Source organism: Calliopsis andreniformis, chromosome 12 (assembly GCF_051401765.1).
Source record: "Calliopsis andreniformis isolate RMS-2024a chromosome 12, iyCalAndr_principal, whole genome shotgun sequence".
NCBI classification, from domain to species: Eukaryota; Metazoa; Arthropoda; class Insecta; order Hymenoptera; family Andrenidae; genus Calliopsis; species Calliopsis andreniformis.
The window spans coordinates 19,055,140-19,082,445 of record NC_135073.1 but is presented as its reverse complement, the minus strand read 5'-3'; the positions used below and the strand labels follow the sequence as shown (position 1 = coordinate 19,082,445).

General features: G+C 45.1%; 1 protein-coding gene across 1 annotated transcript in view; it reads left to right on the top strand.

The window, feature by feature from the left end:
- Kon (chondroitin sulfate proteoglycan 4-like protein) overlaps nt 1-26,334 on the top strand; it is a 34,339-nt gene extending 8,005 nt beyond the window's left edge. The window contains exons 3-11 of the mRNA XM_076389287.1: nt 6,663-6,894; nt 13,590-13,806; nt 17,093-17,687; nt 17,952-18,206; nt 19,384-19,581; nt 20,758-20,959; nt 21,073-23,790; nt 23,868-24,274; nt 24,358-26,334. Of these exons, the coding sequence (XP_076245402.1) occupies nt 6,663-6,894; nt 13,590-13,806; nt 17,093-17,687; nt 17,952-18,206; nt 19,384-19,581; nt 20,758-20,959; nt 21,073-23,790; nt 23,868-24,274; nt 24,358-26,334 (6,801 nt within the window). The remainder of the gene's footprint in view (nt 1-6,662; nt 6,895-13,589; nt 13,807-17,092; nt 17,688-17,951; nt 18,207-19,383; nt 19,582-20,757; nt 20,960-21,072; nt 23,791-23,867; nt 24,275-24,357) is intronic.
- Nucleotides 26,335-27,306: the final 972 nt, after the last annotated feature.

Below are 27,306 nucleotides of genomic sequence, written 5' to 3'. Positions count from 1 at the left end.
CATTTCGAACGTTCGAATAAAACATAGTAATTTATTTTCAAGCAGAATTTCCTGGCCACGAAAGCAACCGATTTACAGCTGTTCGTGGGAAATGCGAATATGTACTTTGATCGATTGCCCTTTCGAAAGTCGAGAGATCACGAGCAATAATAGCGACATCAACGAGATTAAATAAACGCTACTCTGCTTTAACAACCTCTAAACCGACTGACTCTTGATGCGACGAAAAAGGAAAAGGAAGGAAAAAACAGCCCATCCTGTTTCCACCATGATAACTAGGGACTGTTTGTTGCAACTTTTACTCCTATGCGTTTCCATGACTCTCCAGACGACCAGCAACCCCTCCAACTTTTCCACCGTGTGGCAAGGATTAATTTCGATATCGCAGTTTCTCTCGACGACATAAATCTCTATGGCTTTACGGAGAAGCGTTTCAATGTTTCGCTACAGATAGTTTCATTTGGTGGCTCTCTGTTCTCGAGTTGCAAGTAGATTATTAGTCAAATTTTACAAAAATATGAAATTTATCTACAGGGTGATTCATAACATGTGCCAGAAATGTTATGGGTTGAATAATTTGCTGCGTGGCAAAAGAGGATGAAAATAGAAAATGAAAATGCGTTGCAAGAACGTCTAAAATTCGCAGGATATGTGTCTGACTTGGAACTCATTCTACTGCCAACATGCATTAGCCAGGTCAGGCACAGGGAAGTCAGTAGAATAAATTATGAGTCAGACACAAAAAAGTAAAATAAGCGTCGAGACAGATAGAAAAAAATCAGTAGAAAAAGCTTCGACTCAGGCACAGAAAAGTCAGAGAAAAACCGCCTTCACTTTCACGCCTCGCACTCAAGTACAAAAGTGACTTCGAGAAAATTCCACTGCGAATAAAAAAGTAGAGGCTTTGCCTTTCAAAATGAGCCTAGGTTCACTGCACTACGATTTTTTTCCCTAAAATTGCAGCCGCTCAAAGATCGACGGTTTTTTCGACATTTGGATCACTTCGCAATTCCGAGGCCGACGGCTCACTTTTCATTCAGAGCGCAATAACTCAGTGAAAAAAAATCGTAGAGTATTCACTAAGGACTCATTCGAAAGAGGAGGCTTTCCCCTCTCATTTCACCTTCAACCAAATTGCAAACAAAATTTATTAAGCCCTGTACAGACCTGTACAGTTTGAACATGGAAGATGTTCGAAGAAAAACCAACATCTATTTCCCGTCCCGCAGCCGAATACACAGGGACTTTCGAGAAAATTCAATTCAGGGATGTGAAAGTAGAAGCTTTGCCCTTTAAAATGACTCTGGACTCACATCCCTTCGATTTTCTTTCACAAAGTTACAGCAGCTCAAATATTGTCAATTTTTTCGATCTCTGGATCATCGCGTTATTTTAAGGCAAGCAACACAGTTGTCGTTGAAACTAGGAGAAATCGGAGAAAAAAAATGATAGATCAATTTTGAAGGTTTCGTCGGAAAGTGGAGGCTTCAAGCGAAAAGTTTTCTCGTCTTGCCGCATAGGAATCAGAATAAAACGCATATGTTGTCCCTTGTGGATTACAAAGCATGTTATTAACGCTCACGTCCAGAAACGTCGCGTCGCTCGTAGAAACGAATTCGCGTCGCCGTGGAAATTAAACGACTCTGGTTGCATTACGAGGGGCAACGACACATTGGGGAGCAGGGAGGCCCTCGCGGACCACTTTGCTCTCAGGTAATAATCGTCGACGCGCACCGGTTACAAATTAGGATTTCGTGAGAAGAATCCGCGGAGGGTGGGCGACGCGGTCCGCCGCGGTCCGCCGCGGTCCGCCGCGGGACAAGCACAACTTCATGACGATTAATATAAGCGGCTTCATATCCTGGCTGACTCGTTACTACTAATTCGAATGTATTATGTCCGAGGCAGCGTACGCGGAACGACAAACGCTCTTGCTAAGTAGCAATAAACGGGAGACCCTGTTAACGCCAGCACGCTGTTTGTCCTCGTAGCCCCGAGTCTTGGCCACGCTAATATTAACTCGCCTCACATAAAGCATCCTACCACCGTCTCATTTTCTTCGTCGAACGACTGGTTAGCCAAAAATTACTCACATAGAATGAAAATGGGAAACTAAAATGCCACATGATCGGTTGGATATAGATAGTAATTCAGTTAGGACAGCGATTAATGCAGATATCTGGTTTTAACTTGAATTCTCCGTGGACAGAGATTCCAATCGATTAATTCTTAGCTATAGGGGAATAATTATGACTTCGCGAGGACTCATTTACCATGAAATTTATTATTCACGCCGAGCTGATCGAACTTTCCCAGACCCGCAACTATAGCGAAAAGAAGGGTGTAATGCCCCTAAGACCAGGCTTTCCCCTTCCCAATTCTAAAACTTTATTAATCATCCTTCGATCCGTTTGCAATCCACCCTCCTGTATAGGAGGTGGATTAAATTCCGAAGCAACGACGCGCGTCACACGATGGCTGGAAATCACAATATCTCACGGTTTAGATTGGCCGAAGTTAATCGACCCAGTCGAACGTAAATTGATACGCGAGTGGGGGGCGAAGGTGCGTGGATCGGAAAGAATGCTAGTCACGGGAAACTAAGTCTTCGTTCCGGCTCAGTGGCTAGGCGATGTTTTACAAGCGAAGACCCCAGGACGACGAGCGAGCGAGCGCACGAAATGTCGCGTAGCTTCCGTTTAACTCGGATCTGCAGCCAAAGTTCCTCGAGTGGAGAACATAGAACCACAGAGACGAGGACAAACCCTCTTTGATGCCGCAAACTGACTCCCTTCCGCCGCTATGTAGGGATTTTCAGTTTAATTGCTCCGATAGCTGGATCAAGTTGTAATCGTGGAAAGATTTTTGCCGCGAGGGACTGCAGGCAGATCTAAATATTAAATTTAGAATCGTAACACTTCCGAATGTCTGGCCTACATAGGCACGGTCCACTGACAAGAGTTTGGATTCGAATTTGAGAGTGACTGAACTCGAGATAATGCGATCGAACTGGCTGTGTTTGAAGAAGAATGCGCACTTAAGAATTATAGCGAAGTGGAGAATGCTTAGAAAACCACTGCGAGAACAGTGAAGATGGTAAGAGAGTGGCTTATGGAATTAGAGCGAAAGGGTATATTTAATTACTATATTTAAATACGCTTCGTTAGGAAAATTTAAGAAACAGAGCGAAGAGGGGAGAACAGTGAGAATGGCTATAAGAAGGGACGGGTCCACTCGTGAAGTAAATATTAACCAGAATGCACACCGAGGTCCAATTCTCTCTTGTGATTATTATACCAGCGACTCTCTCTCTCTCTTTAATAGTACTTTCTGGACGACTGAAATTCGCCAAAGTCTTTCTATGTCCATGGCTCTTTAAAACTCTCTAAAGACTCGCTAAACTCTATAATACTAACTAAAAGGATCGCTCTCGCCTTGTGTCGGCCATTCTTAAAGTCTTATCCCCTTCAGAATTGTCCGCCGACCATTCTAACGCACGTACTTATCGCTAAAAACTTTCTCTTTAAATAATTCTCTTATCCTCCTCAAGATACGTTCTCCCTCGACAATAAAGAAATTCGTAAACACCTACTCGAGAAACAATGAAGAAGGTAACTAAAAATTCCCTGGGATTTCAAAATCGTAATTTAATCTGTGGAAAATAGATTCAGGACCATAGATAACCCTATAAGGATCCTAGAATTAAATTTGCATTGAGATCAAGTAGAAGCTGTGACACTGTGACTTCGATCTCAGCAGAATCAGTTACCGATAGATTAAGTTCCCAGATGGTGCAGGCAAACTTCGAAAAGATAGGTCATGTAATCCAGTGTCGCGTCGCGTCGCGTCGCGTCGCGTCGCGTCGCGTCGCGGCGCTAAAGTGCCCTGGTAACTGCATTAGGCGAAGGGGAAAGGTCGCTCCTTGGTCGGCCATGCGGATCCAACGTGAAAATCACGCGAATCTAATTTCGCGAAGGGCCAAGTCCGCGACTCGAGCTGTGAGGGAACAGCTCGGGTCGGGAAGGCTGGTGTCTGAGCTTAATTAAATTTGTTAAGAAGATCGTTAAGGAGGATGAGAACGGGATAAACGGGCGGGCAAAAAGCACGACGGAATCGTCTCAATCCCGTGTGCTTCGGCTCGCGGTTTAGCTCCCTCAACATCTCCACCATCCGCGCGATATTTCTGTCTCTCACTACTTAAACGCTTCGACAGCTCTTTGCTCGAGTAATTTCGGTTTGACGGAAAATATTTCGTTGGTACGTATTGTTGGGTAATTGGAAGAATGACGTGACTAAAAAGAGCAGTTTTCAGGAAATTGCTCCGAAATTATTTCAGGCAAAAAATTATAATTATAATTAGCTTATAAAACGTTGATTTTTAAAGGGAACTTGAAGAAATGAGAAGGTTAATTGGACGTGTCTACACTGTGATCTTTTAAGAAAATGTTACAAGTCTCAGATATGAAGAATTAAAAAGACAGTTTAGCGACTCTTTAAGGAGTTTCAAGACAGTCTACGGAACTTTATACGAGCTTATAGCGGGATTCTGAGTTTAAGAGAACCTTAGGGGGTTTCAAGAGCCCCTGCTTAGCCTGTATAACTTTAGCATAGCATGATTGAGAAACAGGTGGGCAAACTTTATTTCTAAAATGGTTTCCATAAAGGATAAGTTACTTGATATTAGAATCCAAAGTATACCCACTACGTTTAATAGTAAAGGAAAATAGCCACAGGAGATAAGAAAATCATAATTCAACCGCCTCCAATGAATCAATTCAATTTACGCAGAAGTTGAATGGGTCCTTTCTTGCGCAGAGGCATTTGTCGGACCTGATTCCTATTATTTTTAGCCAAAACTACTCAACGCTCTACCAATAACTCCTAAAAGGGCAAAAAAGCCGCGCTTTTCACCGCTGTAATCGACCAGTCGAATATTTGATCATTGTTCACTTTCCAATCACCGGCGCATCGATAATGCACCGATGCAGCGACCGCTCCGACCTTCGGGACGTATAAATTCGCGTTTACACTCGACGAAGTATCTCGTGTCTCGCACGCTTATACATATTAATGGACTCCTGCATACTGATCGGACATCGCGCTATCACAGATCGAACTTTCGCCTCGAAAAAGCCCACGCCTTTATCGCGAAATCGATCGCGAAGATGCGCCCAAAATCGACCAGGGACGCTCTTTTCATTAACTAGAGACCCAACTTGAAAGGAAGTAGAAACTAGGAGTAGAGTCTTCTTTAGCAGCAGCCCTTAATAGGAAATGGAAGTATTAGGTAGGTCATTCCATGAATACTGTCACTGACAATTATTTTATTTCTAATAAGACCAAGGTTTACTGTTGTATTTAACCACTGATATGCAGACTATTATCTTCTACACTTAAAAAAAAAAAAATAGGTCCTTGATCTCCAGCTCAGTGTCCCCGCCAAGTCTCTTCAATGAAACTGTTTTGTATTAACTACAGACGTCGCTAAACTAACTGCAAAGTGTCTGTATACAGTACGCATGAGTAGCAACAGAAGTCTAACCACGGTTGAGCAAAGGAGAGTCAGAAGCAGAAGGGGGTGGCAGCAAGATGCAAGAGGGGTGAATTCCTTGCAAGACCTCGTGCCATAAGTCTCCGACGTTCGATTCAGGTCGCGATTAAAACCCCTTTATCAGGAACCACCGCTAAAGCATATCGCGTACTAACCGCTCTAACTCGATAATGCATTACTCTAACAGGCTACCTTATAATGGTGAGGTTTCCAAGATGCAACGAAAAAAGGGGAATAAAAGGTGCAGTATAATCTCTTCCCGTTTTCGCTGGCCCGCGCGGCAGCGCTTTGGATTAATAAAATGCACCAGCTACTCTGTGTCAACTGTTTCCTTTTAACGGCGGAGGATTACTTCTACCACTGCTTTCTCTTTTCCCACTGAGACGGAGACTTCCAAATGCCCACTTTTAAATGGACGCTAATTTTTATTCTAATTCACTTAGAACAGTCGGACCCGACGCACAGTAGCTTTCTCTAAATAAACGGGGGATTATACTAGGGTGGAACTAGTCGTACGCTGCTCTTTACGAACTCCCTGCGCCGCGGAGCTTTCCTCCCGCGAATTTACGCAGCTTTAACTTCAGAGAGACCGTTTCTGGAATCCGATTACGATCTGGACGCGCAAATGCAGGCCTGATTGAGAGACAATCGATCAGAGGAATCATGGAATCGAAGATATAATGCCTGGACGCGAAACGCCTCTCGGCTAGAACCCTAAACCACCTGCGATAACGAGGAGTAGTTGCTGTTTGATAGTGGAAAGCTTGCTTTACGAGAAGTTGCTGGTCCCCAGTTGGGAGATGGACGAGAATCCTGCTTTGGATCTCTAGGACACTAAGGCTGTGTCCACTTAAGAATTTTATACAGTAGCTGCTCTCGAGAGGACTCTGAAATTCTGTGGTAATTTATAGTTTTGCATGACAGTTACTCTGTAATCTAACTTTTAACAGCAATTTATGATAGCTGTACTCTCAGGTTGAGAGACACCCCAGTAACTGTGGTCCAAACAAGAGAAGAATAAATTTCCAAATCATCTTTGCGTATTTAAAGTATTTACTGCTACTCGTTTCCAACGTACCGACTGAAGAGGAACTTTTCTACTTTTCCGCAGGTTCACATTAATCTAGGCGCGGGTGAGAGCGAGATGGCCAGCGCCCGTGGGCTGACATTGAACGATCTGAGCTGGCACGAGGTGAACCTGACTCGGCGAGAGGCTAACATCACGCTGCAGATCGACGTTATACACACGACCAGATCCCTGCTACCGGGACGCTTCTTCGAACTGAACATACACTACGGCGTCTTCATCGGGGGACAGGGTGACTTCAACGAGCTATTTCTAGGTAAGACGCCCTGACAGGCTTGACTCACTCGGATAAATCGCCCAGCCACGTGACCGTACTCGCTCACGACCGCTCGCTAACAAAAACCACGTGCAATGGACCCTTCCTTCACGCTCCGGCTCATTTTTCTACATCTTCAGCCTTGATTCCTGACGGGGTCCGTCTCACGATCTATCTCGATTTCCTTTCACTATTTTACGCGGTACATAGATCCTCTTCCGAGAATCAAAATTAGTTTTTGATATAGAGTCTCGATTATGAATGTGTTCTCTAGGCTACTAAAGCTACTAAGTTCTAAGCTACTAAAAAATTTGGACTAAAAAAAGCCCAAGAATTTGTTGAATTATCTGCGTAAATCCCACCATGTAACTAGGTACATAGTACCTAAGATTTCGTATTGAATTATACGTGACGCAAATGTTGCCATGTGAGAGATACTTTAGATGCAAATGATTGATTCGAATAATCGAAACAGAGGGAAGGAAGGAGCTATTGGAATAGCTCTGTTCCGAATTTATGAGCGCTATGTACCTACGAGACTGCCCCGTCGACGACAGTTTCACAGGCAGATTTTTATCACGAGCTCAACGATAAACCTCGACGCGATTGGAATTGAAATAGAAAAACAATATACATACACTCGATGAGAAATATTTCATGACGAGCACTCGAATGGACGATTCGAGCTCTACGCCGACCCAAGTACCGTGACGTTATAAAAATTCATATTTTCGCTGCGGCAAACAGATTATACAGGGAGAGCGAGCGGAGGCACGCGTTACGCGATCTTTCACGGGGTACAACAAGAGGTTCCTGGCAGCGTTTTTGTTTTTGTTGCGGGTGAAACACACTCGTCCCATCGCTAGGATTTTCTCGCCGTGCAATGAAAACAACAGGAAATCTCGCGTAATGTGTTGCTTTATTGCACTGCCTGATGCAGACGAATCTGCATCAGCCTTTAACTCCTGCTCGTTCCCGAGAACTATGTACTTTTGCGAGTGAAGTCACGAAGCATATACCTTAGATTTTTTAATCATTCCATCAGCTTTAATATTCACGTGAACAGACGATTTGTAGGAAAATCAATTTCCATACTGCTCATGAACGCTTTGAAACGGTGATGGAGATGGCCTTTTATGTGTCTCTGACGCTACAAATTAAGCGGCGAAAATGACTACTTGACCAGTATCAAAATACGTTCTAAATTAAAACCGATTCGCGTCATAAATCAAACCACCGGCTGGTATCCTTCGATACCGAACTACCGAAATATTATTTAGTAGATGTCACGGGGGGATATTTACTTCATCCATCATCGGCGCGGACCATCGCCATCGGTCATCGGGCAAGATTACTACTGAGTATATTCTGATACCACGACACCAACTGTTCCCGTCCCGGTTCTAAACCTAATGCTGCTCAATGACAGTTCCATTATCGACCTCCTCGTTGACAGCGTCGAATCATTCGAAACGCTTACGAGTTGCCGAGCAGACTACCTTCAACATCCATGGGACGTAAACGAAATCTGTGACGAGCGCGAGACACGAGGAGAGTTTTTCTTCCGCAGAGAGCGAACCTCAAGCCGCCACTCCGACCAGATTATCCCTCGAGCGAAGCCGATTCAGGCGAGGAGCATATTATGAATTACGCATTACGGACAAGGTTCGCGGGTTCCTCGTGATTTTATCATCTGGCTGGGATAGGTATTTCGCGCGGCCACTTTTGTGGGGGGAGTCAAAGCGTGCGTGATTACGGTTGCTTCACGCGCCCCGAGGAATATTGCAGTAGGTTGGTGCTGGCTCGCTGGCCACCAAACAGCAATAATTTTGCCGCGAGTTGGCTGCCAGCGACCCAAGCTCGAAATGAAAAGCAAAAATTCATCGGAAGGTGAGCGAGGTGACACGTACCAAATTGAATACGATCGGTACAAACACAGAGAGCAACGGCCCTTCCCCGCCGTTATCCCCTCGGAGCATCTCGCGCAACGCTCGGCGACCAGCTCGAAATTCAATTTACATATTCATGACAATTCATTTGTACCCCATGGTACGACACAACCCGACCCAACGCTCCACCTACCCTCTCGGCCTCTTATTAATTCCTGCTGGTCCCGCCAGTCCCGCTAAATTCTCCTGCCGAGGAACAAAGAATAGTGGAGAGGAGCAAACGGACTCCGCGAGGGTTCATTTTTTATGTAGAATCTTGCATGCGCAAGAAATGCTGGCGAAGGGCCACGGTCTGTGCTCGTTTTTGAATTGCTCCTGTGAATTCGAATGTTTGAAGTATGGTTGGAAGTGCAGGATAGAAAATGAGAAATAACCAGGATTTAATGTAGACTGTAGTCAACGCGAAACTATGAAGAAATACACAGTGAGTTTCCACTTGAAATGTGCTCCGGGCAAAGGGTTAGTGAAAATATCATTTCCAAGTTTCTTCCAACTACCGCTACATAACTGGCAAGGAGCCGCCTTTGAAATCCTCGGCATGAGTTTCGTTTATCGAATGACGTTTCAACGTCCATGGAAATGTAGAAAATATTCCCCACTAGATATACATTTGACACCGAAGGAATCAATAGGAGTGTATGTATACCCACAACTAGATGTCGGTGTCAATGTCCTGTCGCGAAACATTCGATCACGGTAACGTTCAAATAGATCGAACACTCCTGAGCACCCGGCGACACGGGAAATTATTTATTTTATGACTTCGTTTCACGGTCCCGAGCATTTCAAATGGCTCACAGCGAACGTCCTTCGTATTATTATTCTCGCAACCCGGAGAACTTGTGGATGCGATTCGCGAAACATTTACACTCACATTTTTTGTCAATAATATTTCCCACCATATGGAATATATTTCATTTTCAAAGTTTTAAATACTTCAATTTTCAAATTTTTAAATATTCCCATTTTCAAATATTTAAATTTTCAAATTTTCAAATTTTCAAATTTTTAAATATTTAAATTTTCGAATTTTCGAATTTTAAAATTTTTAAATATTTAAATTTTAAAGTTTTAAATTTTCGAATATTTAAATTCTCAAACTTCCCAATTCCCGTATTTAAACGTTCCAGTTTCCAAGCTTTTGCAATATATCTCTTTGTTCCAATTTTTTAATTCTTTGACGTTCTCATAAATAATTTCGCACATGACACCAAAAATCGTAACTACAGCGGATCATTTCTGTATTTCCACCGTCATTTTGTATACCAAAAAAGAACTCTATAATAATTCGGAAATCAAAGCGAAAACATATCCGATAAAGAAGTCATACAACTTCAAAGTATTAATTATCTCTCAACTAATTACCTCTATTATAAATTACACTAGCAAATGATCAGATTGATGACCATTGTTTATTCAAAATCTGAATCATTGAGTACGTATGCTCATTTAATTATGTATCAACTTTCTATAAGCTGGCCAATAAACACAAATCCCAAGTCAGTATGATGAATTAATAATCACCATATACACAGCCCAGACAATACAGACAGGAAACGCGAAAATGAAGCTGGGGATTGTTCGTCGCGTATCTTCAATCGCTCTAGAGCCGTCTCATTTCGTGTAATTCATAAAGCGGATACACAAAACCGCGAGCGCCGCGCCTTAAAATCCTCGAGGGAGCTGGGAAGTAGTTTCCCCAGTGAAAGGACATTTTCCAGTGACCTCGGTCCATTTAGCGGTTATCCGCAGTATCTTCAGTCGTTGGTAGGAAAAAGCCGTGCTCGAAACTTCTCCAATTAATATAATCGCGGGGCACGCGAGAGGATCACGTAGAATGGTGGCTGCGGCAGGGTTTGTGGGATGAGCGATTCACCGCACTGTGAATCGCTCCAGTTTATTGCGATACCATTCCGCCGGAAAATATCATCGCGTCCCACCACCCAGACCACCCCCGCAGCCTCCCCCAACCTCCCCCATCCCCTCATCGCCGCCCCCTCGGCTTTTCCCTTACGCGGCTCTTGTTACCTCGCCGCAGGTGCGCCTGGCGCCGTCTTCCATGCACTCACGCAACATCGCCGGCTAATCCACCCTCGCGAACCCTCGATCAAACTCTCTCGCGCGCGAGTGCACGGAAAATGTTCGCTATGAGCAACCCACTGTTCGATAAAGTTGAGAATACGTCGAACGAGGGGTCTGCGTGAGACGCCAGATTCGTCGCAATAGGACGATTGAGATACGACGCGCAGTGAGAGTCAAAAGTGAGTGTACTATTTTTACTAACTCATGACAGTGAAACTTTGGGCGTCCACCCAGGCGAAACCAGCGATTTATAAAAAAAATAGAGTTGGGAAAATATGATCGTACAACAGTGAGGCGAGAAAAAAATGGTTGGATAAAATAAAACTAATATTGGTTTGTTGAAATTCAAGTTGAGTGGTCGATTATTTCTGAATTTAAATAAAGAATGATTGTTCTACAACGCCAGTTTCGAGTGGGTTAATCATAGCAAATATGCTCGAATAATCTCATCACCGCAAATCAGTAATAAAAACAGTAGACAAAAGTATACAAAGGAATTGAAGATTCCTACCTTACTCTGCAGACTGGAGCTTCATTTCCGGTTGGTGCAGGGAACTGGAATTCCGAAGTTCCTCCTCTGGTGTGATATTTGAATAGACGGCAGATAGATCCACACGAGTACATTGGAAACACTAGATAAACAGAAAAAGAAATATTTTAGTATAACAGTTAGGAAAGCTGCAGCAAGGATTTTCGATTCTATCTGTACAATTCAAAAAGCAATTGCCATGTAATGAAGATAAATCGTCATTGTTTTGACGTGTAACAAAACGTTTTTTCCATTTTATGCAATATGACGTAATGTAACGTTTACACGCGGTATAAATAATATAGGGAAATTCTCTCGATCTTTATGAAATTAAATGTAGGTAGACATAAATACGGCGGGACGATAATTTGTTGAAATTGTTCGCTTCATTTCCACTGGTATATCGAATAACGCTAACGAAATTTACTTTGCAAAGGCGTTGGTGGAAATTTCGTTACTGTTACACAACAGAATTTATCTATACTTATAACTTATAGGTTAAAATAATAACGTAACAGAAAGCTACTCAGCGTTTATACAGATTTAAAATGTCAAGATTCATTAACCTCATACTTTGCCGTGTTTTTGATACGAAATTAGATATCATAGTATCGATATTACTATACATCAGTATATAAAACGATATTTGGTAATAATAACTAACTGTGATATAAATGATACGCGAGGAAAAAATATGATCGGCAAATTCTCAAAGCAAAAGTACAGCGATCAGACACTTACCAATATTTCTTTACTTCAGATTTAATAAACGGAGTCATCACGTCAAACACAAAAAACCAAAGAATTGAAACTACGGAAATAAAAGTTACACTGAGTAATGAAGGATTAAATGTTTTTTCAATAAGAAAAATAAGAAAAACTGAGAGACGATCTAATATCTAAACAGACACGTTAAAACTTGTTAGAAGCGATCGCGCATGCGCTAAAGTTCGAGCTTGCGCAGAAGTTTGAGCATGCGCAGTAGGTCGCGCACAATCACGTGACCACAGTTTAAATATCTGTAAACTTTTCAAACTAATATTATCCTTTTTATAAACGATATATTACATATCACAACGAAGACATAAATTAGTTGTTTAAAAGTTACATTTGTAAAGTTACATTTTCAATAGAAAGAGGAAGACTTATTGACTTTTAATCGATAGCTACTCAGTGGTGAAACGCGCGGCGGAAGAAGCCCAATCGCTTGCACCATAATCTGATATTTACTTATCAAAGAGGATTTAACGAAGCATCGTCGTTGGTACTTTATTACACAAACATCTATCGTAAATCACGCAGAGAAACTCGATACCCTACTTTGCTCGTTGGCAGCCACCGAAACTGAGATAATCTGGCCATCAACCTCGAGATGCGGTTTGCAACTGACGCTTTCATTACATCCCACTTTCATGAAGACCCTCCGTCGGTGAATGATACCCAGGGAAACTCGTGCCAAAGTGTGCCACACTCCTTGCCCGCGTTCCGGGGCTAAAAATTGTCTGGGCATCGAGTTTAATATCCGGTCGCTTCGTTATTTGCTCGCGCGAGGAATTCGTTCCGAAGGAAATTGCGGACACGCCGACGCAAGGAGCCCGCAACTCTTAACAACGAAAATAAAACCGTTTATGGTATTGTCCCTGTGGATTCCGAGCTAATTCAACGACCTTCCTTTAGTACGTACCGTCCGACGTTGTAAAATGCCGATTTCCTTGTGGGGGATGCAAAGGGACTCGCGATAACGGCGCTGGAGAAATAACATGAAACTGGCAGTGTTGATCGAGCGAAGATCGTTCAATAATAAAAGACGAGTTCTCTTGGTTATGGGGTGCTTACGATAGGAGGATCGGTTGAGAAAAGACTTAAAAAGGGGAGAAAACGGCGCACATGTAAGTATGTAGTCTTCAAATATTCAAACTTATAACCAGACAAAATTTCCTATCTCTGACGAACCTCACTATTAAATAGCATCGAAGGGATTAGTCCTTTCCCCCTCAATCCCTTCCAGGAAAGTTCTATGGTTTCATCATGTCTACTATTATCAAACATATTATCAAACGCAGAGCTACATATATCAGCGTAGAAGAGTCGAAAATAGGACTCCGATGAAAGGGGAAATTTTCTTTTGGCCGCAGGACACACAGACTACCTGCGGGGCTGCATGGCCGACATAATCTACAATGGCGCCAGGGTAATAGAATACGCGAAGTCGAGGAAGGGCCAGTCGGAGGCCACAGCCGTCAGTTGGAACTGCTCGCCGGAATTCGACGCGACGAGGAGTACGGAAGTGAGCTTCGTGGAGGATGGCGCATTCACCGCGATCCCAAGACCCATCCCTCGCTCTGGTTCGAGGTACGTATGCGTATACTAACCACTAACTCAACGACGAGCTTCCACCCTGTGAATTATATCGCGAACGCCTTCCGAGACTCTATCCTCTTAGAAAATGTCATTAAGCCTTTCCCACGTGACCGACTTAATTGATATTCGACCTATGTCTCTGATAATGGAAGCGAAATTGGGACCTCCTGACGGCTACTCGCTCTTGCTTTCCCAGCGAGATTTCAACATTTGCTATGGCCCTCTGAGCATTTCGGTTATCATAATAAATTTTGACAAGCAGGATTAAAGTTTGATAAGCTTCGAAGAGACCGCTGCTAGCGGCGAAATTATTATGAACACAGTGTGAGAATATATATTCGATTTAAGCCCCAGCTGAATACGAGGAACAGTCCGTATGGACCAGTATTAATATTGTAAACTCGAGTCGTGGTGAACGCATTATGTAGTATGTTGAACTGCAGCGTTAGAGAGTAAAGAGGAGGACAGGGCCAAAGAATAAAGGAGAATAGAAACGAATAGCGTAAATCTGTTCGAATAGAAATGTCAGGAAGCTTAAAATCGAGTGGCGTCGTGTTTATACACCGATATTGACGGGATTGCTTTTCTTTGCGAGGAATTGCCAGGGGGGGTTGTTTAACCGCGAACCTCTCAAGTTCGATGGTTGCGCGGTTTTCATAGCATCGAAACCCGGCAGAAGCGTCGTTAAAGCGTCTCGAAAAGCTTCGAACAACAACTGTAATCGCGTTACAACGCAGACGTTGCTAATAGTTACAACGGGCACCGTTTCAGCCCATTCTCGTTGTGTCCTCGACGCGAAAGCACTTTGATCCTACTTCTCGGAATAACAAAGGTCTTCAGGTCCGCGGGCGCGTTCGATTGGTTGCCTGGAATCGGAATGGTGAAACCGTTTCCCATTTCTGGCCGATCAGAAACGATGTTTGCGAGATTAATGCCATTGAGAATCGTGGCCGTGAAGTGTCGTCTGAGCTCGGTACTGAATAAATATTGAAAGACCCGTAACCGCTTTCAGGCGTCGAACCATTGTGCTCCCCATAATAAATTCGTCAATATACGTAATTTACGAGCCGCTTAAACCACCGAGAAATGGGGCTCGCTTTTCGATCAATGCTGTACAGAGGTTTCGACAACAGACCTGGTAATTCAATTCCTAATCGGTGGAGTATTGTTGATAAGATGTACGGGAGGCACAACAAAACAGGCTGCAATGCATTATGATTATGGCCCTTCCTGAAAATACAGGATTACTCAAAATTAAGGGTCTTCATTATTTATATTTACTATTAAAAATATAGACTGTTCTTTACCATAGTAGACTGGGAAAAAAAATCCTGAATATATGTGCTTTTCTAGTCAGGACACTTGCTCAATTACGATGATTACCTGAAAAAAGATATGAAGTTATTAATGAATTTCAAATATAAAAAAAGTACAATGAAGACATCCTATAAACTAGTATATAAACGTTTCGAATGCAAAAAACGGTTACCTAACACCCAACCATGCAAAGAACACTTAACATGATTCCACCACAGTGATACGGACAGTGAGTCTCCATGGTGTCGCTAAAGCAGACAAGGGAGGGACTACCTCCTCGTGAAAGTAGCCAAACAGAGATCCTTCATCCCCATTCCCTCAATCATACCCACCAGCCCACAGCCACCCATAAAATCCTAAGTCACCCCTATACAGGAAATCGGTGGCGATCGTCTCGAAAAGTCTTAGCATTACAAGGAGCCCTTCGGCCGCTAATCGAAGCACTGGTAACGAAATTACATTCCTCGGTCGATGCGGGGAACAGACTCGTGTTCCATCGAGCTCGATAAACCCATTTCCGTCGAGACTGGGGAAGTGGTTTCCCGTGTCCTTCGGGAGAGCGTGATGCGCGTCGCAGCGAGAATCGCCATGTGCTCCAGAACCAGCCCCCGCCTTTGTCTCCCCAGATGAAAAGCGGTGCCGTCGCGATTCTTAATTCGTCGGCCGTTTTAGCGAACAAAACGGCAGGGTACCTGTTGCGTGACGGTAGTCTGTGTCGAAACAATGCTCGGTAATCTTGTTTCCTTGACTTCTGTACACTCTGCCGTCGAAAATCATCGAACCGCTCGCCGTTGTCCACGGCAAACATCCCGACGGAAAATTAAAGCGGGTGGTCGTTGTTCCGCCATCCGTGCTCTCAAACACTCCGAACCGGGTTGGAACTTGTACCAAGCGAGCGTGTAAACAAGACGTTAATCGCGATCCGGAGTAACGACGCGGGGGCTTTCACCGTTTCAACGGGAGCCTTCGATGCGACGGCCGTTAATTTCACGCGGGATCCGTGTTTTCGTCGTTTCCACGACCGCGTTTTACGCCACATTTGCGACACCAACCGTTCCGTTTAATTACGCGCGTCGCCGGGACCGCCGCGATTTTTCCGCGGACGATGTTCCATTTTTGAGGATACACATTAGCTCGTGCACCTGGAATGCGATAATGAGGATTTGCATCCTGTGCCTCGCAGATTTTTATGATTGCGCTTCGGATAGAACGTTTTCAGCTAGAATTTCTAGGAGGATTTCGAAAACCTAATAGTTTGGCCCAACGTTGTTATATTGCACGTAACGTACTATGATTGCAAAAGTTCGCGGAACGCAAATTAGAAAGCACAGTAGCAATATAGTTATATAACTCTGAAATTACAGAGCAATATAAATGATACGCTCGAATTTCGGCAACTTTTCCATATATCTCCACTCATATCAAAAATTGAGAATCTCTTTCTCTGCACTGCACACGGAGGATACATGGACAATATATAAAATTCAAGAGAAATCGAAGACTGCCGCATATGTAGTACATCCCCCAGAAATTCGACTTCCACCTCGATTTCCAGCCTCCGTGAATCGATGGAATTCCCTCGATAAAGCGCTCGGAAATAGACACGTTTAAGCCGTTTAAATCAATTTGGTGCGACGTCTCGCAGTGGAACTTTTCCCCGTGAGCAACGGATGCAAACGGCCGAGACGATTCTACTCGAACAGTTAAGAAACTCCGAAATTCGCTAACGCTCCCTTAACGGTTTAGCGGGTCCATTTAGCGTCGGCTGGTCTCGTCGGCCAGGAAGAAGTCAACTGCGAAATTCTAACTCGATCGTGAATACCCCTGGCGACGCTGTTACGATAGTTTTAACGTCGCCTTCTAATGCGACGAGGAGTCCCATCGTCTCTCCGAGTTTCTCGAAGTCGACGGTTCGAGCGCGCGACTTCCTTCCAATTTTCCATCCGACGTTGGTTCGCAGATGGGAGTTCGAGCTGAAGACAGGCGCGCAGACCGGGCTGCTGCTGTACAACACCGGCCAATCATCCCACGCCGATTACCTCGGGATCGAGTTGTTCGAGGGTAAAATTCGGCTTCTGATGAACAAAGGGAACGGGCCGACGGAGTTGATACACGGCGCGACGGTGGCTGATGGCAAATGGCATCGGGTTCTCGTTGATTTCAACCCAAGTGGAATCGGGATCGCTGTCGATCGACAGGAAAAAACGATCAGCCTACCCTCTGGAGGAAACCGCTACCTCGACCTGGCGGACATGCTCTACATTGGCGGCACAGAGTTAAATAAACGCGCCAAGGCCCTTGGCAAGGGCCTCAAGTCGGGTGATGTCAGCTACAAGGGTTGCTTGAAGAATATGCTGCTGGATAATAAGGAGCTCGGTCTGCCTGATGTCAAGATCAGTCAGGGGATCGTTGTGGGATGCGTTTGGGGGTATCCTTGCATCGAGACTGAACCTTGTGCCTCTGAGGCTAGTTGCCTGCAACTTGGGGTCAACTCGTTCAAGTGTGATTGCGATCAGGTGGTGTGCGTTAAGGCGAACCATACTGAGGATTACAAGGTAAATATGGAAAGCATTTGGCCCGACAATATTGATCCAAGTCGTCGGCTTTAGTTGTTGGTAATGGTGGTTCCTAGTTTAATAGATATTCAGTATAAACCAATTCAGTAACTGAGGCTTAGAGAAATATTTATAAAAATTTCGTAACCTCATCTATTCGAAAATACTAGAATTTTCCTATTCATTTTCTCTTTGCATATTACTCCTTTATCAGGCTAGGCTTCTCCATACATTACAACAGCTTGTGAAATTCGAACCCTACAGGTCTCTGCAAAGGCAAATCTGCCAGTAAATCTGGAGATACTCTCGCTGAGCCCGCTACTGGTAGCTGAAGGGCAACATGTGCTGGTGACGAGCGATAATATTGCCATGGTGCTGGACATAGCTAAATACGGAGTGGAAGAGGACGGTGTTATCTTCACTCTAGTAACACCGCCTAACTACGGGACTCTGTCGTTGGACCTCTTGACGAGCAGAACCGAGCATTCCTTCACTATTCAGGATGTTAATCGAGATAAGGTATTACTCTTCGTACTGGTCCACCAATTCGCGAAGAAAAACATTATCTCCCAGCCGTTTCTTATCAATTATTCAACACGACATTGAGGTGGAAAAATTCTGTTTCCTCTGAAGCAACGTAACATGCTACATGTTGCACTCTGCTTGCTTTCATTACCCCCTTCGTACGATAGCATCACATATCACATGTTGTCAAAACGCTGTCTCATTAGAATCCCACCTCAACGTCCCGCTGAAATATGGATAATATCAGGCGAATATCATCGAGAAGAAAATGAAGCCAAGAGGAAAAGGAACGTGGAAGATCATGTGTTCTTCCAGTTCGTCATAAAGCCACAAGCTATAGATAGTTCCTGGCGCAAGGACTAACTTTAGAACCGTGGGGGGCCGAACTCGCTCTCGTGTCGCCGAAACTCTCCTCTCTCTCAGCTGCCTATTCCTCTTCTACTTACACTCGATTTATCCAGCGACAGAGCTCTATTTATAAACAGCACCACCGCTCATTAATGGTTTTTCAGGGGGTTTACAGTCACCGAGAACCGTATCTATTAGACACCATCTTGCCACAATCTTGTCGGCTTATTTCTTTCTCAGGGACTTTTCCGGTCAGAGGTCAGGCTACAGTCTGAACTTTCCACGAAATAGAACGCGGAGTCAGGTCGATTCGAGCTACAGTAATCATCGATTTATGAACTATTTCAATTATGAAGGGACGCCAGAGGCAGCTATCATTCACACGACGGAGGATATGAAAGGGAATCTTTAAAGGGAAGCGTAATTTGAAAAAAGTCGAGTCACGCGGCAGATACGAGCCTCGCGATGCTAAGGAGTCTATTGCCTCGGAGGAACCGGAAGAGGGAGAAATTTTCCTGAACGTTCCAACCCCCTGACCACCGGTTCGTGAATAAGCCGTGAAATACGGAAGGAATAAATTTGTCGGTAACTCAGGATTTCTGGCCACGGCCTCCTTTTCAATCTCGCGATTTCATAATGTCGCCCCCAGTCGACGTTGCGTCGGATGAGGCCGTTCGGCAGTAGATAAGGTTGCAGCGACGCTCTTCGCCTCGCCTCGTAGCGAGCGTCGTCGCCTTTAAGGCGCATGCATATTCATAAGTTTCGTGGAACATTGTTTACCGCGTTACACATTGTCTCATTATTGTGATCGAATTCCCGACAGATACAATATATGCACGACGGCAGCGAGAGCACAGAGGACAGCATGATCCTGGAAGTGACACTGGTGCCAGGCAGCGGGCTCACGTTGCCAGGCTACCTCCAAGGACGACTTAGCTTTCCGCTTCACGTCAACGTGACGCCCGTTAATGATCCACCGTTGCTCGAGATATCGACCGCAAAAGTGCTGCGTCTGGCTCAAGTAAGAGACTGCCACTGAATCGATTCCCGACAAGCGGACAGCTCCCGATTCAATCTGTCAAACGTATTTTTCCCTCGTTAAGAAAACGTCAACTGAGAAACACGTTCCGCAGCTTGACCTTTCAGGATATCGGTGACGCGTTGCTGAGTTATTCGAGTAACAATTGGGGCGAGTTTCTTTGTGTCTTTGAGGAGGAACTTTTTTGAAATTTCGTTCGAATCGAGATATGATTGTGAGAATATTATTTTGAGTTCAGCTTTGAAAGCGTTTTTGGAGGTGGATAAAAGATATTGAAGGTATCTAGTTTATCACTGAAAGCATCAACTGAACTTAGCAGTTTCTCTGTCCATTAAAAGACTTTTCCTCGTGAATCCACCTCGGCCAATTGCCGCGAAATAGCCGTCCGTGCGCTCGACCCGCGAGGTTAAATTAATTAATCGAGAATTGAAGAAATTATCGCAGTCTATTCGTTGCGCCTTCGACGGACGAGCGCCGTTCGAGCTGTAACGAAATCGATTTAAGTCGCTCTCTAGTCGTTGCCCTTAATTAACTGCTCGGTGCTGCAATCTTCTTAAATGAAATAATTCCCTTTTACCGTGAAAAACGCTTACCGGACCGTTTCGGTGTTAAAGATCGCGGTGAGTCACGAATACGCGTTATCGTCCAGCTGTGGTTTTCTTAATTGCACAAACGACTCCTCCTGGTACAAAGCAGGATTTCATCGACCGGAGATATTTAGAATGAGTTGAACTTTGTATGGAAACGGTAATTGGAGGACTCTAAATATTCAAGAATTCAAATTTTCAAACTGTTTAAAATTTTAAAAATTCAAATTTTCAAACTGTTCAAAATTTTAAAAATTCAAATTTTCAAACTGTTCAAAATTTTAAAAATTCAAATTTTCAAATATTGAAATTTTTCAAACATTCTGCACCTGCCCCATTCTTTTCAATTTCTGAATTTGAATTCCTATAAGCTATGAACGAGCACCTCAATACTTTAGTGTCAATTCAAGTCCCTTCTCGACTTATCGAAGCGAGGGGAAACGGGAGAAACTGTTACAGAATCAGCTGCAAGCTGCAAGCTGCAAGCCACAAAATACTCTGTATTGAGGCTAGCATAGAAGTCGAATCTAAAGGAGAGGAACTCTGATGCGCAGCATTTGATCTTTCCCAGGGCACGAGGAAGATCTTGACGAAAGAATTAGTGTGGGCGATCGATGCGGACACGCCGTCGGACATGCTGGTTTACACGGTCTTACGTACCGACGCAGACGCTGGTTACGTCGAGAGGGTGACTTACCCATCCCGGTCCATCGACACGTTTACCCAGGCAGAATTAATGCAAGGATTAATCGCTTACGTGCACCGTGGAAACGGTAACATTTCCATCAATATTGCCACACCGAACATATACCTCGTCCCTTAATTATCGTCCCAACTCGCGGTTGTTTATCGATAATTCAACGCGAGCTTTAATTCCCTTTCGCAGCGAAGCCGAACGCGAAGCTGGATCTCCGCGTGAGCGACGGGATAGAGAGCAGCCAGCCAGCGAGCCTGAGGGTGGCAGCCCATCCTCTGGAGATCAAACTGACGCACAACACGGGCCTAGTAGTGGTGCATCGATCCTTCTCCTATCTGTCGCCAGCGAACCTCTCCTTCACCACCAATTCTGACGACAACACCATCGACATACGCTACAGCATCGTCTCGCCGCCCCGATTCGGCACGATCCAGAAGCTGAAGGACGCCTCGGGCACCTGGACGAACGTGGACCACTTCACGAGCAAGGACATCGAGTCCCACGCGATTCGATACCTCCACAACGAAGGCAGCCCGAATCAAGACGAGTTCAAGTTTCAGGCGAGCGTGAGGGAAGTGAAGGCGCCGCACACCTACGAGTTTCGCATCACCTTCATCGATCTAGAGCTTAAGGAAGCTAAGAGGGTGCCTGTTAACTTCACCAACGTTGCCGAAGTGGTCGTGACCCCGCAGAACCTCAGGTACCAGACGAACCCCCTGGTGACCTCATCCAACAAGATCGTGTTTGCTATCGCGACGGGACCAAGATACGGTAATCTGTTCGTCTCTAATCGAAAGCTAGACGTGGGAGACTCGTTCACTCAAGAAGACGTGGACTCTGGCAAGCTCAAATATCGACTGTTCAAACGGGCCTATTCTACGATCCTCGATGAGTTCGGATTCAAAATTACCGCGCCGCAATGCATCGACCTACACGCGAGCCTGAAATTCAGGCACTACCTCAGCAAGAACGTGAAGCCTTTGGATAACGTGGAGACCCTCCGGGTGGACGAGGGCTCGAGGGTCCCCGTGAGAATCTTAAGAACAAACCCCAAGGATTACGGAGTCTCCTCGTTAACGTACAACCTAACTATGGAGCCTCGTCATGGATGGCTGACAGTCACCAACAACTCCAGGTCACATTCCAGGAACAACACTGTCTATTTCACTTCCGAGGAGCTCTCCTCTCAGAGAGTCTACTACGTCCACGATGACTCAGAGACGAAGGAGGATTCGTTCCAGTTCGTAGCTATCGCGATGGACGCTGTGGACTTCATGTACGTGGGGCTGTTCCGCGTGGAAGTGACGATGAAGAACGACAATGCGCCTGAACGAGTGGTGGATAGAGTGTTCCACGTGGTGTCTAAAGGTGAAAGGTTACTGACTAGCAAGGACCTAGCGTACGTGGACAAGGACATCGACACGAAGCCCAGCGAGCTCATGTACACGCGCAGGGATTCACACAGGAACGAGATCTTCAGGGTATCCAACCCCTCGGTGCAGATTGACGAGTTCAGCCAGCAAGATATTGATGACGGACAGATACTATTCAAGCATCAGGGAGAAGACCACGGGAAGTTCGAGTTTGGCGTCACTGATGGCTATTTCTATACGGCTGGTGTACTTGAGGTTCAGGCCAGCCCTCCTTACGTGAGACTCAGAGAGAGTAATGGATCTGTTGTTCAGTTTAACCGTTCGGTAGCCCTCAGACCAAGTGAATTAGACGTGGAGACTAATGTATACACTTCTGAGAAGGATATAAAGTACATAGTACTGGAGAAACCAAGGCATGGAGTGCTCTTAAAGCATGGAAGAGAAACAAATTCTTTCACTGAAGAAAATCTGAAGTATGGGATAGTGTCTTATAGGCACCTTGGAGGATCTTTGGATAAAGATGGGTTTAAGTTTAAGGTAGCAACGAAAGGTGCGGAAACAGAAGGAGTGTTTACGATTAAGGTGTATCCTGAAAGCTACTGGCAGCCTCTGATCGTTCAGAACAACAAGACTGTGTTCGTAGATGAGGCTACGAGTATTCTACTGAGCAAGGAGAGTCTCCAAGTGATGCATCCCAAGATACCAGACTCGGAGATAGTTTATTTCCTGAAGGAATGGCCTCAGAACGGTTATCTGGAGCTACAGATTCACGACGAGCACAGTGAAGAGACTAGGGAGGACTACATTGGCAATGCAGTCAAGTCCTTCGACCAGAAACTCGTGAATGAAGGTCGTGTCTTTTATGTGCAGTCAGTGGTGAACCAAACCAATGATAGATTCGTCGTTGACGTGACGAACGGAATAACGTGGCTGAGAGGTCTGAGCGTGAACTTTGTTATTGTTCCAGAGAAGCTTTACGTTGAAGCTAAGAATATCCTTGTGGTTGAGGGAAAAAGCACGATGCTCGATGAAAAAAATTTTTCTATCCTCACAGCTTATTACTCTGGCAAAGTGACGGACTATCGAGTCACTGAGAAGCCAAAGCACGGCTTCATTTTGGATTCCACGAAGAACTCTCAAGTGAAGAAGTTCTCGCAGAAGCATATTGCTGCGGGAATGATCTTTTACAAGCATAATGGGGACGAATCGTCGACAGACTCCTTCAAAATGATTTTAATTGCTGGGGATAAGCCCAGCGAACCCTTCGATATCTGGGTGACGGTGCAACCCGTGAACGATGAGGTCCCTGTGTTAGTTAACAGAACAAAGTTGAACATATGGCAAGGTGGAACAGTTACCCTAACTTCTGACAACCTTGCTGCTGTTGATAATGATACTTCAGCTCGCGAGATAACGTTCAACGTCACCGGAGTTAGGAACGGGTTCATTTCGATGAAACCTTCCCTAGATGTGGACATCTACAGCTTCACGCAGGAACAGATTGACCAAGGGAAAATCCTTTTCACGCACACGAGTAAGTGTTAGCATTTTCCATTAAATTTTAGCGAAAGAAAAAATATTACATATGTGATATGTTAATTTCTGTTTCAGATGGGTCAGACGCTGAGTTCAATTTCATTCTGCATGACGGAGTCCACACGTCAGACTCTTACACAGTGCTGGTAGCCACGAAACCAGTTCGACTGTCCATGGAGCATAACCTCGCACCGAACGTCTTTCCCCTAACTAGGAAACTGATATCAGATAAGTTATTATTGACGAGGTGCTCGGACGAAGCTCGAGAAATAAAGTACATCGTGAGGAATGGACCCCATCTTGGGAAAATTATTATGGAGACGAGCGAGGGCACGTGGCTAAAGGTAGATCGATTCACGCAGAGGGACATTAACAATAGCAAAGTGTTTTACGAGCACACGAGACAATTTATGGACCTCACCGCCAACGATTCGTTCACGTTCGATGTGGAGGCTCGTTTCACGGAATCCTTGACCAATCAGGCGAGTTTATGACCTCAAGGCACATAAAAAACCAATATCCCAGCGAATGTACGGCTCTAACTTTATTGCGTGTTTGGTTGCAGGTGTTTCAGATAGACATTTCCGTTTCCAGCGGAGGCTTGGACAGGTATATCACCGTAAAGAACGTCCGAGTTGAAGAAGGAGGATCCGCCCAGGTGATCATGAACATCAGTGGAATAGTGTCTTTCCTGCAGACTCACGCAGGCATCGAGAATCCAGTAGTACTGTCCAGGCTGGTCAGCCAACCTAGCCATGGCCACGTGATGATCCTGCCTGACCTAAATGTCACCACGTTCTCGCAGCCCCAAATCGAAGGAGGGAAGATCGCCTACTACCACGATCACTCGGACACTTTGGAGGATCGTATCAACTTCTCCCTCTACTTAACACCTGGCCACATCCTTCTGTGTAACACAAGTATCCCAGTGATAATCGAGCCAGTGAACGACGAGCCCTTCAAGTTGGTCACCAACGCGCCATCCATCACAGTGGTGCAAAACCAAAGCCAAACGATAACCAGGGAAAGCCTCCTGACGAACGACCCAGACACTCCTCCAGAGGAAGTCATGTACGACGTGATATCTGGTCCCACTTATGGTCGTCTGCTGCTTCTGCCCTTCAACGAGAACATCTCCGACGTGCGACAAGTGAATAAGTTCACGCAACACGATGTAGACTCGAATCGACTTGTCTACGAACACAATGGGCCCCTTCAGGCGGCCTCCTTTTACTTTCGAGTCTGGGATGGTCGATTCAATCCCACCTATACTGTCTTCAATGTCTATGTTTTACCGATTAAGTTAAATGTAACCGTTCCTGGTCCCGTGAGCCTTCAGCAAGGCTCGAACGTGGCTCTGATCTCCGAGAGCAACGTGAAACTCGATACAAACGCGAGGCAAGAGCTGGTTATCTATGAAGTGACCAGTAATCCTAAGTATGGAGTGCTGTATGTGAGGGATGGAGCAACAGCTAGTTTCAAGCAGACGGACCTGCTGTCGAAGAGCGTGATGTTTATGCAGATGGACATGACCATGTCCAACGACAGCCTTGAGTTGACTGCTCGATTGAGCGGCTTCGAGCAGAAGCACATAAAAATAGATATCAAGGTGGTACCTCTGATGATCATGAACCCTATGATCGCTTTAGCTGGAGAGAAGACAAGGATAACTCTGCAGCACCTAGACGCCACTCCCTTAGCAAAATTAACTAGCAGTAACCCCCTGTACACAATCGTCAAAAAACCGAAATTCGGTAAAGTAAAAAGAATCATCAGAAGTTCTTCGTCCTCAGGAGAAAAACGAGGCACTCGAGAGAAAGAGATAGTGAAATTCTCCCACCAGGAAGTGATGTCTGGCGTAATCTACATGGTCTGCAGGAAAATCCCGACAATGGACTACGAAGGAGTCCCTGACAGTTTCACGTTTATTCTAGCAGCTACGATATTCCAGCCAGCGATGGGGGAGTTCGAATTTCGCGTGAAACTCGACATGGACGAGTACAACATCACTCTAGGTGGACCCATGGATCCAGTTGGCCACGAGGGTGAGATGGCGATCGCGCCCAACATGAGCAACGACTATCTCCTGATCCTAGGGATGCTCTTGGGTGTGTTCTTGCTCGGAGTAGTTGTGATCATCACCATCAGGTGTAGACAAAATAGGTATAAGCACGCTGAGGAGGAGAAACCGGAAAGCACGCCAGCAGTGGGCGTGATGCCGCTCCCAAGACCTCCAGACCATCTAATGCCCACGACGCCGCATTTGAAGCGGTTCGCCAACGACCACAACAGCGTAGCAGCCAGCACGCCCTTGCCAGTGCTGCCGACCATGACGTCGACGCTGCCACAATGTAAAGTGATACCTCTGAGCCCCTTGGAGAGCATCACAGGCTCCGAAGTGGACGTCTCAGCCAGGTATCCCTATGGTGTCGCGGATGGCGACGAGTGGAGCAGCTTCGACACGTCGGACCTACCCTGTCAGTCAGCTACCACGCAGAGGACCAACAATCCATTACTAAGAAGAAACCAGTACTGGGTCTAGCAAAGGGAGAATTGTTCGCGGTTAACGCGGACAAGACCGTAACGACGTCTCCAATTCCGAAAGATTGTTTTTGTTACAAACTACTCGCGACTAATCGTCGATTGCTATCGGTCTTAATGTGCCTAAAGAGAAATGACTCTACCAACGTGGGGAACGGGGGGAATACACTGGAAGCCTCGATTTTATACCGAAACCTTGACGGAAACTCTCATTCCCCGACCACTGTGCGATTCCTTATCGAAATGTGCCAAACGACGATGCGAGGAAAAGGGGGAGGCTTTTGGGGAGACCTTTTGCGTACTGGATGCGTCGAGGATCGGAGTTTCCATCAACCTTTTCCTTTTTATGCCAAAGACTCCGCCAGGAATGCTAAATATAGGTACATACACGTACTTGAATGTGTGAAATACGTTTCATGTAACGACTGTATTTCGCGGTGTCTTGTGTGCTACTGTAATTCCCGTGGACACGGGGGAAACTAGACTCGCTAAATTTAAAGGAGATACAGAGTCAGAGACTATCGTCGCTGTTATGGATCGAATGTGCCTAAGAGATTAACCGTGAGAATATTCGCGACGAGGCCTGTGCGATTACGATTTCGCTACTGTTTTTTCCTCTCGGTTAAATATCGAATTAACGCTCGAACTATGTAAAAATCACGTCAATCAGAATGTTTCTATTTGGTCGGTGTCCTCGTGGAGCCTCGCACAGATAACAAGGGCCAATGTCCTGCGATGGACACCGAATACTTTCTGTTATTCGCTGTAACTCGAGAGAAACGTGACTGGGGCTGTTTGGACGCGTCATTGGACGCACAGTATTATACATAATTACCTAAACGTTTGTAAAAAGACTCTACAGAGGTGATTGCGTGTTTCAGATTTATATATACACACATACATACGCGCGAAATATGCACAGAGTGTGAAGAAATTTGGGGTACAAACTTCAAGACTTTCTTGAGCCGCTTAC